At 36.9% G+C, this 12,635-nt stretch overlaps 1 protein-coding gene across 1 annotated transcript in view; it reads right to left on the bottom strand.

Moving 5' to 3' along the window:
• Window positions 1-12,420, bottom strand: part of CEP112 (centrosomal protein 112) — a gene marked incomplete at its 5' end in the record, with an annotated part of 177,864 nt that extends 165,444 nt beyond the window's left edge. The window contains 5 exons of the mRNA XM_082492412.1: window positions 200-274; window positions 2,742-2,838; window positions 9,581-9,747; window positions 11,168-11,358; window positions 12,321-12,420. Coding sequence (XP_082348538.1) covers window positions 200-274; window positions 2,742-2,838; window positions 9,581-9,747; window positions 11,168-11,358; window positions 12,321-12,420 — 630 coding nt within the window. The remainder of the gene's footprint in view (window positions 1-199; window positions 275-2,741; window positions 2,839-9,580; window positions 9,748-11,167; window positions 11,359-12,320) is intronic.
• Window positions 12,421-12,635: the final 215 nt, after the last annotated feature.

The following is a 12,635-nucleotide window of genomic DNA, read 5'->3' as shown; positions in this document are numbered from 1 at the left end:
TTAAAAATTAGGCATTTTAAACATTTTCTTCTCAAGATAACATGTATTCACAATTAACTTTTCCAAGCTTTACCATTTCATTTCTAAAAGACTGATTCCTACATAAAGTTTTGTTGACTAAATTCAGAGATGCAGACTACATTGCTAAGGAGTTTTCAATTCAGGTCAATAAATAAGTAATGTACTCTGTTTATTTTACCCCAAGATTCCAACTATTGAGACGTGCTTCGAGGTCACTGTCATCCAAAGACATGGCTTTTTTATGACGATGGTCCTGGAACATAAAAAAGTCAAACAAAATATCAGGAGAGCTGGCAGATACATAGTCTAAAAAAAAGCTTCTCGTTAGACTTGGCCATGCCTACACTGCACTTCCTAATGGTATCATGATACCTCTGACAGCTTTAATCTAAATAGCTCAGCTACCAGTAGGATACTGTGCTAAGCAAGGAATTCAGAGGATAAATTAGCCTGCCTCCTCACTGCAATGTTCTTTATTTTACTTATTTCCAAAGCAACAGCCTCCTTTACAAAGGGGGATTTTACTAAACAAAACCCAAAATACTCCATTTTTTGGGCAACATACTTATTCTATAAATGAGCCGTCTCCACAGTACCTTTTGTGGGGCTAATCCAGAATTCAGAGATCACTGGATCAGCCTCCAAAAAAAAAAAAAAAATTAAAGGAAAGCATAGTAAGGCAGTAATAGTTATAGTGGGCGGAGCTGCAAAAGCAGAGGACAGAGTAGGTGCTACCCAGCTCAAGGATAGGGGTCCTCTTGGCAGAAAGAATTTCCAACATTCAGCCAGGACTGTTGTTATTGTTGTTCAAGGCTATGTTTTTCAGAAGAAAACTTTTCCTGTAGGACAACAGTAACTACTGATTGTATTAAATGTATCAAACAGGGAAGCTGGTACAGAAAATTTTCCTTAATGGAGATATAACACTATTCAGAAAAAAAACCCAGAACATTGAAGTGTGAATTACTTTGTCTCATTAAGTTTTGTTTGCAAGAGGTTTGTGTATTGGCATGCAAGCACCTCTTTTTTAAATCTGCTCACTCATTACGAGCATACAGTGAATGGAGCTTTGACTTCAGTTAATCAACACTCGGTTGAGGCAGTTCTTAATGTTTCTTAAAAGATTCCCTGTTCCTTTACCTGGGCCTGAATTATGCCAGAACATCTGTGCGTCACTGACAACAGAACAAGATACTATTTGTTCCAGCCAGCCAAATGTTCGTCAAACTGTTTGGCAAAGCAAGAGAGGATTATTTCACTTAAAGGCCCTTTTAAAGCTGTAATCACAGTAGAATCCAGTATATGGAGCTGAAGAACAATGAAGTGCAGTGGTTGGTCTAACATTGCCCTGGAAGCCTGTGGCAGAGCCACAAATAAAAAAACCCCTAACCAAGAAAAACCCAAAACAACAACAAAAAATCAAAACAACAAAAAAACCCAAAACAACAACAACAACAAAAAACTTTAAAGCCCAAATCCAGATTTAAACTGAAGGAAATCCTTTTCTTTACAATAACTGTTCCATAAGAAATACTTCTTTAAGTCAAGTAAAACAAACAGGAAACCAATAAGAAGAAATTTAGTAAATCCAGCATCTGTTTTGATCTTTAATTATGGCATTTTTTTTTAATTACATTTGTATATATACAATCAACACACACATTGTAAGTACATTCATATCAACCAGACTCTAGAGCAGAGGCATTCAATTTTTGCCCACAGGCCATTTGTAGCCTGCCGTGATAAAGCATCCCCTTGCTAGTCCTCTAGTCCAAATGCATAGCAGAACACAAACGTCCTCAGAAAGACAGGCCCCAGCAGCAAGCCTGCAGTTTAGCCCACTTGCACTTCATGCCCTCATAAGTTCTTAATTGTGTCCAGTAAAGACAAGTAAGAACGGTCTAAATGTGTCAGGTGTCAACAGCCCACTTCCAGCTGCAATCTTTCTAAACTGTTACTCTGACACAATTGAAAAATAAGCATGGGCAGACTGACAATGTATGTACAGCAAATTCAGTGTTTCCTGGAGGAATGAGAGCTATTATAGATGGACTGGCTATGGTGACGGAACCACAGGAGACAGATCTCTCCAGTAATAAAGACTGGACACTACAAGGCTACAGAACACAGCCACAAACGAAAACAGCATACTTGTTGATAACATATATTTGTCAGAAGGAATTTTCAGTTTAAATGCTTGCAATTGTACATACAATATCATTAAATATTTTGGATTGAAAGGGTTTTACGTAAAGTCTGTTTACTGTCCTTCCATCAGCCATAATGTTAGTTGTGGAAAGCTTGATAAAATAAACTGTCCAAAATTCACTCTTTCAGAGGTCAACCGGCATTAGACAGAGCCAAAGACATCTATGCAGCTTTCTTTAATCTACTATTGCAAAACACAAGATGATGTCAATACAGTCAGTTTGCCAAGCCTAGGGAAAACAATGCAGCAGACATTAAAAACACTACACTAAACAGAGGTCAACCGTTAGGATGAATTGAGAGCATCCTACAAGAAATTCTTTTCCCCTGCACTTGCAGAGGGCAGATTTTGAAGAGCTTTAGTCCTTCCTACCATTCCTTCCCAAATGTCTGCACTTGTACACAGAGATCATGACTCACACAATTAGAAATAACAGCTTTACGGGGATATACAAAAACAATTCATTGAAACCAGAGCAAATTTTATGACAAAAAAAGGAGAGGCATCTTACAGACAGTGGTGTGGCTAGGTTATCTTCATCTCTCCGGTGAGGAGGACTCATAGAATGTGATCTTAATGCTGGCTTCTCATTGTACTTGAATCTTTCCCTGTTGTTAACAAAAAGAGTAAGCAGAAAAAAAAGAATTCATTTTCAACAACTTGTGGCACACAAAAGATGTTAATCTTAAAATACAGTCTTTTAAAATACATAAAAGAAAATAATTGTCAAGGTGTAAAGATCAGAAATATTAGAATAAAAAAAAGAAAAATTTCCTACTAAAGGCATGTTAAAGGCAAACAAAAGCCTTAAGCATTCCATTAAAAAAACAACAGCCAAAAAACCCCACACCAACAAAAACACCAGAAATATATTAAAAGGTGTTCCTCGCATTTCTCAGTTGCTACATGACCCAACATCTCCCAAAAGATTTTAGAGCAAATCTAACTTAACTGAGAAAGCTGATCTAAGAGAACATTTTTGAAACAAAATTGCTCGACATATGAGGCATCACAGGATAAAGTCCAACAACTCAGAGAAGAAAAAGGAATGAAGGTGATGGTTGGCCGCACCACAGGGGAGAAGACTTTGGGAAGACCAAAAAAGTATGAGGTTAGATCAAGGTATATCTTCATATAACACAGAAACCGGAAGACAAGGGCAAGAACTACACATACAGTTCAACAGAAAAGCAATGATTTGAAAGGCCAGGGTGGAGAGCAACATGTCAAAGAAACAAGTCATAAAGACTGCATTAGTTGAATTTCATTTCAGCTCTATTTTGTGGACTAAAGTTGTATGTTTTGGGGGATGGTAAAGAAAGGCCCACAAGACAGTTGGACTCGATGGTCTTAAACGTCTTTTCCAACCGAAATGATTCTACGATTCTAAGACAGGATACAAGTACAGCATGAGCAAGTACTCTGTCCAGTAGAGAAAAAAAGCGGACAGGGATTTTTTGGAAAAGCTTTTGTCATAAATAAAGCATTTGAACAAAAAGAAATTAAGAATAGCAGATAGGTAAAGATAACAGCCACTGATGCACCCAGTCAACAGACCTTTCTCAACTATAGAACAGTGAAAGAAAAGAATCTGAAACAAAATAGAATAAAAGTTATAAGAGTTTATCATATAGGTTGATATAGCAAAAGATCCAAAGCAGTAGCAAAACACCCTTCAGTATATACTCCAATGTCAAATCCACATGTATTAAAGTAATTAAAAACTCCTATTAGTCCGTTCACCTTCCTATGACTAGCTTAATATTCTATTAAAATCAAGTCAGACCATTAAAATACCTTTCATTCTTTCCACCCGGCAGGAAATTAGACAGGAGGCTATGCCAAAAAGACACTGAGACGAATTAAGTGTTTATGAACAGAAAGACAACTGTTGGATGTACAATGTAAACCAGTCACTTCTAGGAAGACAAACACAGACAAACTTTTAATGAAGCACACCACCCCAGCTTTCATCAAAACAGCAGGGAACAGTGAAATACAACAACTGGGAGGGTACCTTCCCTTCCAGCACCAATAAATACCAACAACATACATGGACACAAAGTAACAATTACAAAGCAGTAAATAGTTTAGATAAGTAAAGTTTTAGAGGTAAAAAAGATCAAAAGAGATATAATAGTACAATGACTGTCGCTAGCATTCCAAATATGCATTTCTTACCAAGATTTCATTTGACACGAAATTATCTTTCATTAAAAGGAGATAAATCTTTGCCTGTCAATAAATCTGCACTTTTACCAGTCTTCTTTTCTCAATAAGACTCAGGTTACCTAACAATTCAATAAAGTTCCCATTGTTTAAAATGAGAGAAAACAGAATTCATGCCCCTATCATTAAGGGATTCAGGAATATCAATAAATATTCAAATCAACCCAAGTTACTGGTAATATTTTTAAATTGACAAAACATGGAAAAAACTCCAGATATATTCCTATTTCTATATTTGCTGTTTTGAAGAGGAACTGAAAAGGAAGTTGCTTTACTTGATTCAATAAACGGAATTTGAAAAGACCATTACAGACAGAGCACAATTTTGCTCACATCAAGCATATATAACCCGTTCACTCTCTTGTCCAGCTTTCTGCTAATATGAGACAGGCTCCAGAAATCACAAGATTATTTCTTTTTCCTCCCACGGCAGGTGAGTGGAGAATGGTCACAGTCAACACCACCCCCGTGACCTCCTGCTTCAGCCAAAACAGTGAGCTAGCATGGGAGGAGGAAGTAATTTGCTGCTAATAAAGGAGGTTAGTAAATAATTTCCTACTAGGAACAAAGTAAGGGAAACTCACTGGTTCCTCCTGGTACAACACAGCTACACACTAACCTTTAACAATGTTTTTCAGGCATCATAATCTATAAACATGCAGTAGAATTTTCCTGTGGGGTCACAAAGACCAGGTTCCTGTTCAATCCAAACTACACATTGCTAAAACCAATTCTCTGATGTTTTAAAATAAAGATGCACCTTTCCAGCACCAGCTGGCTCGGTCTTATTCATTTACACCTTAGTGTGCAAGTAAGGCTTGTCTATCTGCTTTTTATTAGCCAGATAAACAACTCCTTACAGAAAAGACAAAAATCTTCATACACAGAAGTACGTGTATTGCAAGATAAAAATAACTGTGAAAAGAACTTCTCCATTTGTTTGCTTCTTTTAAAGGAGGGAATCTTGAGATAAACAAACATCAAAAAATTACTCAAACATTTCTCACTGACATTATCTATTTTACCCTGAGAAAATGTTGTAGTCTATCTGTAAGAACTGAGTCACGGTTGGCATGCAAAATTTTCATCCAACTACATATATTTCATGCTTATGGATACAGTTTGAGTAATACACAGTCTGAGTAGAGGGACAAGTATAATGTAACAAGATCACCATCTGCTGGCTCTCTCTGCAAACTACAGATTTGAAAATCATTACTTGCACTTGCTCATTCAAAACTATAAATATAAAGGAAGACAGGATCTGTATGTTGAGTATAGCTAGCACCTCAACATACGTAAACAAGTATTAAATAAGCTATTTCTACAAAACGTAACAGCTGAATGTTCACCTTCAGTATTTCTTCCTGCTTAACTCACACATTTAACATAAGTTTCTCATTGCTATGAAGATTAATTTATGTCATCTACAGACCTATCAAAATTTCTAATTGCCAACGCATAAATTCAGATTTCCTTAGACACAGCTCCATTCTTGGTATGACTACCCATTAGCAGAGCTGTGCCCATACAGCCAAGTTTCATTTCCAGATTTCTTTAAACCAGTAACTTCTTCCATCACACTTACTTGTGTATTATTTCATGCCAGGAGACGCAATATGGGTCTCCAGAGAACTCACCAGAGCCTTGGGAACCATCTGTTGATCACCAATGTAGGTATTGCTACAGTCCCACAGGACAAAAAAAAAAAAAACCAAATTAAATAAAGCTTCACTACTCCACCCGCATTTTAGGGAACTGCCAGACCAAGCTAAATCTTAGGTTCAGATACTAAATGGGAAAAGGGGTCAGATTTCCAATATCCTACTATAATCAAGGTAGTGAAAAGAGAAAAAATATGGCAAAGAATACAAGGGAAGGAGTAGGCAGAACTGTACCTCAGCCTTCCTTAAAGAGGACAAGCACCAGTTGGATGCAGAAGGAGGAGCATGTTGCTGCATCCCACTCAAGTAACACCCCAGCTGACAGTACAAGTAAGGAATTCAGAAGAATTAGGTGCATTTTGATGCCACAAATATGGCCTTGCAGAGATATCAATATGCTAGATTGGGCCTAATGGTGGAGAGTTGCACTGATATTGCTTTAATAATACCCAGACTGATACTTTACCATGATGATGCTACTCCAAGTGACCAAGACAATCTGATCAGATCCACACTGAGTATCTTGACATGGCACAACACTATGTAACACAGATTTAGCTGAGGTCTCAAAAAGCATTTCTGAAGCATAATACATTCCTTGTTTTCACAAGATCAAACCTAATTTTTTTAATTGAAGGTATTTGGACAGCTCTTCCCAGCAGTTCTTTGTATCACCAAGCCTAAACTAGTAATATGGTAACACAGCTGGCAATTTCCCCATTCTCCACCTTTGTTGCTTAAACCACAAGTCTGCTATCAGAACCACAGGTTCATACCAGAGCATTTGAGTGTGAGCAACCAGATGACCCCTTAGTTTTAACATTGTAGGACTTGGAAAGAGGAGATGTATCAGTCCTAAGAGCAACTTTTGAAATAATTGTTAGAATTACACATAGTAAATGGATACGTAAGTATGAAAAGTTTCATGATACTCAATATCAAAGTGATGTAACTTGCAAGAGTGCCTCTCTGTCATCCACCTAAATCACGGCTGAAAAACTTAAAAATGCAAGACTCGGCACTGTGATACATATAGCATAAACATCAGTGTTCCTAAACAAAACAAAACAAAAAAACCAAAACAAACAGCTAATTATAGCCACTTATGAAAATGATAAGTGAACACATAAAAAAGGCATTAGACTTCTGAAACAAAACTTTAGAGCATTTATAATGCAATGAAAGCTAATCAGAAGTTTCATACAAAAGTAGAACAAATACTTTCTCTTGTACAGAGCCTACTGAGTTTCAAATAGTATTCTTGCCCTACCTCTAAGAGTGCTTTTTTCACCAAGGATTTCAGAGAGCTTAAACATTAACTAAACTTCAAAATGAGCAAACAAGAGGCAATTCCATCCACGACTGAAATGCAGCCACATTAAAAAAATGGAACATAGATCTTTATAATCAGTGCAAAGTTGCACTGCATAAGAAAAACTAGAAAGAAAGTAAATATTTAAGAACAGAATGTAGATTAACCTAAAATTTACCTAAGATACCCAAAAAATAGGACAGAAAAGAAGCCTATGATTTTCAACAGTGTCCAACTGATCAGCTCGGCACACCTTCAATACCGCAGGGACATTTTTCTGAGCCAACAGGAAAACAAGCCTTAATAACCTGATAAATTTAATCCCTTGACTTGCTTTGTAAACAGCTCTATACCAAACTGATTGGAACTAAGGATGCAGCTTAAGGTTACTGGCTCCTGCAAACCTACAAAAAGAGACTGTCCAATGGATTGCCATAACAAGGTGCAGCTACAGACACTCAGGATTATGCTATACAGCTGCAAATAAGCAATACTGATTTTTTTGCGTTATCCTAATGACAAACATGCAGGATCTAGGCACAGGGGGTGCTAGTCACCAACAAAGCACATGTATTTGTAATAGACAGCATGATATAAATCAAAACATTTTAAACAAAACTCAGAGAGAGATTATTCAGATAAGGATGGAGTCATTGCAAACAATCCTCCCCACACAGGAGAACAAAACAACACGGCAGAGTATCCCACAGGCAGCAGCTCTGATTTTTAGCCTCATAAGTTTTAACAAGTGTAGTTAGTCCAGTCTGACCTTCTGTAATCCAAGATTCATGAAGCTTACGGGAAATACAAAGAAATCTTGCAATTTCATAAAGAAGCCATGATGAAACACAAGACAAACAGATAAGTGTTTAATGAGAACTAACATGCTCGCCAAAAGATGGATCAAATCCTTCGTCCTTTGTACGTATCTAACTTTTCTTCCTTTATCATAAAATAGCAAAACTTGCTTATCTGCAGGGAGCCACTATTCTGTTTCCTCTAAAACACCCATGAGCAACAATGATAGAACATTCTTTAAATCTACCATCTGTATATTTGTTTATATTTTTATTCTCTATAGAAAAAAGCCATTAAAAACTATTTTATATAAAAGCTCCTTTCAGCATTATGACCTTAGACTACATTTTTATAAAATACTATACTTTTACTCTCCCCACTTTTTTCACTTGCTTACTGTACATTCCTTTTATTTTGAACTGTATAGAAATAGTGAAGATTAATCCACTTCAGCTTCATTAGTTAACACCACTTTCCAGTTTCCATACATCAGCATGCAGAAAACAGGACTGTACAAGAACTCCAAGGGGATAGCAACTGTTTTGATCTGTTTCAAGAAAAATCTTGCCTGAGAGCCTTCTGCATCTCTACAGCCTCTACCACATCACTTCTTCCTTACTGCCTGTCCACATTTGTATGTGCTTCCCTCCCCCAGTTAAGTAATTTTGTATGAATTCTGTCTCTTGCCTTGTGACTGCTGTGCTTTGCCACCATAATATCTGAGGTCTGAAAAACATAACCAGAGTACCAGCTTACTTGATAGCTATTTAGATCATCAGAACAATAGGTATTATCTACTTTTGAAGTCTACAGAGGATGTTACCAAGTCTACAGAGAGTATTAAGATGAAGAGAGACAAGAATGATGCAAAAAGTTATTATTTCTACATCAGCAAACAAGCTTTTCATGCAGGTCATGAGTACCCCATGGTAATCACCAGTCCAAATCACTATAAAGCCCTCTCTTCAGTTGCTCCTAAATTTTTCAAAATTTCTCAAACTATCAGTTTGGCCTATTGATTTTCCATGCTAAGTGTTTGTAACTGAAAGGGGAAGGAGAAAAAGAAGAAGGGAAAGAGGATAGAGTAATGGGACATGCAAGAAGACTTACAGGAGCCAGAGAAGACATACTGGAGGAATGTAAAAAAAAGTATAAAAGCCACCATTAAGTTAGAAGCTATTACCACAGTTTCTGTATATTTAGTACAAAAACTATATTCAAGATGAGTCCTTGAGGGAGAGTAATAAATTCATACATACAAATTCAAACATACAGACAGATCTTATCAAATCAAACATCTATTAAATATGAATCAAATATCAAATAAAGCAAATACAGAAGTCTTACCCGTATGTAAGTGGTGTTGCTAAAGATGATTCCTCTTTAGAAGACACCTTCCACGATTCCTCAAGCTTAGATTCACCATTTCCTAGTTCTCCCATTACCCAGTCAGGTAAGCAGTCTGTGCTACTGCTCTGAACTCTTGTTGAATTTGGTTCATCAAAATAAATTGACTATAATAAAAATAAATGCAAAATCAACACTAGAATATATTTACACAAATATATACTTTACACTGTTAATGTCATTTCTTGCAGGAATATCTGCAGTATAAAAACTCTTTCTCCAATGAAGTCAATGAGGCCTGCAAATATTACCTTCCCAACCCATGGAAATTAGTACAACTGGCAATGGTGTGTAAATGTTTTCCAGTACTGTACTTCTTCCAGTATACGTAATTTTAGCCTAAATTAGGACTGTTGTCTCACTAAAGCTGATGCCAAGGATTTACACAGTATATTCAGGTCTTTAGAAAACAAACTGCAAGCTTAACAATATCTATGCAAAATACTGTTATCTTTTCTTTCATAGAATCATAGAATGGTTTAGGTTGGAAAGGACCTTGAAGATCATCGAGTTCCAACCCCCCTGCCATAGGCAGGGACACCTCCCACTAGACCAGGTTGCCCAAGGCCACATCCAGCCTGGTCTTGAACACCTCCAGGGGGAGGGATGGGGCCTCAACAACCTCTCTGGGCAACCTGTTCCAGGGCCTCACCACCCTCAAAGTGAAAAACAACTTCCTAATGTTCAATCTGAACCTGCCCTCTTCCAGTTTAAAGCCATTCCCCCTCGTCCTATCGCTACATGCCCCAGTAAAAAGTCCTTCCCCAGCTCTCCTGTAGGCCCCCTTTAGGCACTGGAAGGCCACAATAAGATCTCCCCAGAGCCTTCTCTTCTCCAGGCTGAACAGCCCCAACTCTTTCAGCCTCTCCTCATAGGAGAGGTGCTCCAGCCCTCGGATCATCCTCATGGCCCTCCTCTGGACACACTCCAGCAGGTCCATGTCCTTCTTATGTTGGGGACTCCAGAGCTGGAGGCGGTACTCCAGGTGGGGTCTCACGAGAGTGGAGTAGAGGGACAGAGTCCCCCCCTCGCCCTGCTGGCCACACTTCTGCTGATGCGGCCCAGGATGCGGTTGGCCTTCTGGACTGAAAGATAGCCTATAGCGTTATGGGCTATAGAAAGATAGACTACTATAGTCAAACTATTAGTCACCTCATTTAGGCACATTTTTCCTTTCACAAGAACTATCTGCTGATTAAGACAAAATATAGCCTCAAGAGTCCTTTATTACATCTTTTCACATAATTAGACAAAAATTATCTTTCTGTTCCTTAAGAACATCTATTTTCATAAGTCATCTTGAAACCAAATTTTGAAGAAGAAATAGGTCTTGTAAAAGGTTTTGCACACTGAAAGATTTTTTCCAACACCAATTACAAGATATGCAACATAAATGCCTGTATTTACCACATGGAATTCCACTCAATTAGTTCAGAATTCTTTTTCACATTTTTGCCAAATCAAAGACTTAGGAGTATATTCAGAATATATTTAAGCAAGTTTGTCTGATAAAGAAGTTACACCCACCATGTATGAAGGTAAAGTTTTCAGTATTCCTGGTTCTGGTTTATGTGTAAAAGGACCTTCCAGCACGCCTCTCTTTAGCATGTGGAGCAAAAGTTTTGCATATAAGTTCCGATTCTTCCTTCCCACTATTCCTGTGCCTGCTCCTGAAGGTTCGCATAGTTTTTTAATCCACAGTGCACATCTTTGTCGTTCTAAAAATATAGATAAAAATAATCACGATACATTTTCAGAGCAAATCAGACATATAGAAAAAACAGAAGCCATTACTGGTCACCATTTTGTAGATGTTTCCCTTCTATCCAAAAGTTTCAAGCAAAACAAACAAAAAAAAAATCAAAAGACCGAACCAAAGGAAAAAAATGGTTAAATACCTAGATTAAAAATAAGTCTTTAACAACAGTTCAAATTTACATGATCCAAAAATGTTTTCTATAAATTCATGTTTACCAGAAGTTTACATGACTTCTAGATATAGCATGTTCGGAATCAATCTCTAGTAAGTCTGATGTAAGTCACCAGGAATTCTGAACTCAATGCAAGAGCTGCCATTAACTACAACATAAAGCTTGCATGAGTGTTAATATTTTAAACACACAATAAATCTTCATTCATTTTAAAAATCTCAATTTACACAAGTATTGCTAACAGATGATTAAATTGTTCATTTGATTAAACATTTACAAAGCAAGGCCTTAATTTGTAGGGTTCATGCCTTTAATAATAACCAGTTTGTTCTAATCGTTAAATTTATAAAACATCATTTATTAATTGATGTTTATACTATTGCACCCTCGTAAGCCAAATTTTAATAGCCTACTCTCTAAAAAATATTTGCAGTTTTGTAAGTGCAATCTCAAAACCAATGCCATCCAGAAGCTTTTAATTTCTACTGAATTAAGTTTTTTTAAAAAATAGAAACGTGAATGTGTTTATGAAAAAGCACATTTACATCACCGAGGTAAGACAGATAAGCTCAAACAACAGCAACAGGTACCTAAAAAAATCCAACTTTAGAAGTTGTACAAACCCCCCCTCAACACAGTGCCTTGTTACATCAGACATTAAGTGTCTGGTTAAAGAAAATGATACAAGTACACATCATAACTATTGGTAACCTAGAATTTTGTCTATATGCACATTTTACCATATTTACCTGACCTATGCTGTAGTTTTAGAACATGAGGCTTCATATCCACGACACAGTGATCAAATTCTGCATCTAGTTTTTCCCATATTTCCTCTTCACCATTCATTTTGACAGAACACAAAGTAACCTGCAAAATTATTCACATTGAAGTAGAAAAGATCAAATACCACTATGTACTAGTCTCTGTTCATCTTAGACCATGCAAAGACATGCTTCAGAGCTATACGGAAAATAAAACTAAATATTTTATTACGTTCAAATAAACACAGAAGTAAGAGCAATTCTTTCCAAACAGCGGATATTCAATGTAATCTACAAGAA

Source organism: Vanellus vanellus, assembly GCF_965231255.1.
Source record: "Vanellus vanellus genome assembly, chromosome: 17".
Classification (NCBI taxonomy): Eukaryota; Metazoa; Chordata; class Aves; order Charadriiformes; family Charadriidae; genus Vanellus; species Vanellus vanellus.
This window is presented reverse-complemented; position numbering and strand designations above follow the sequence as displayed.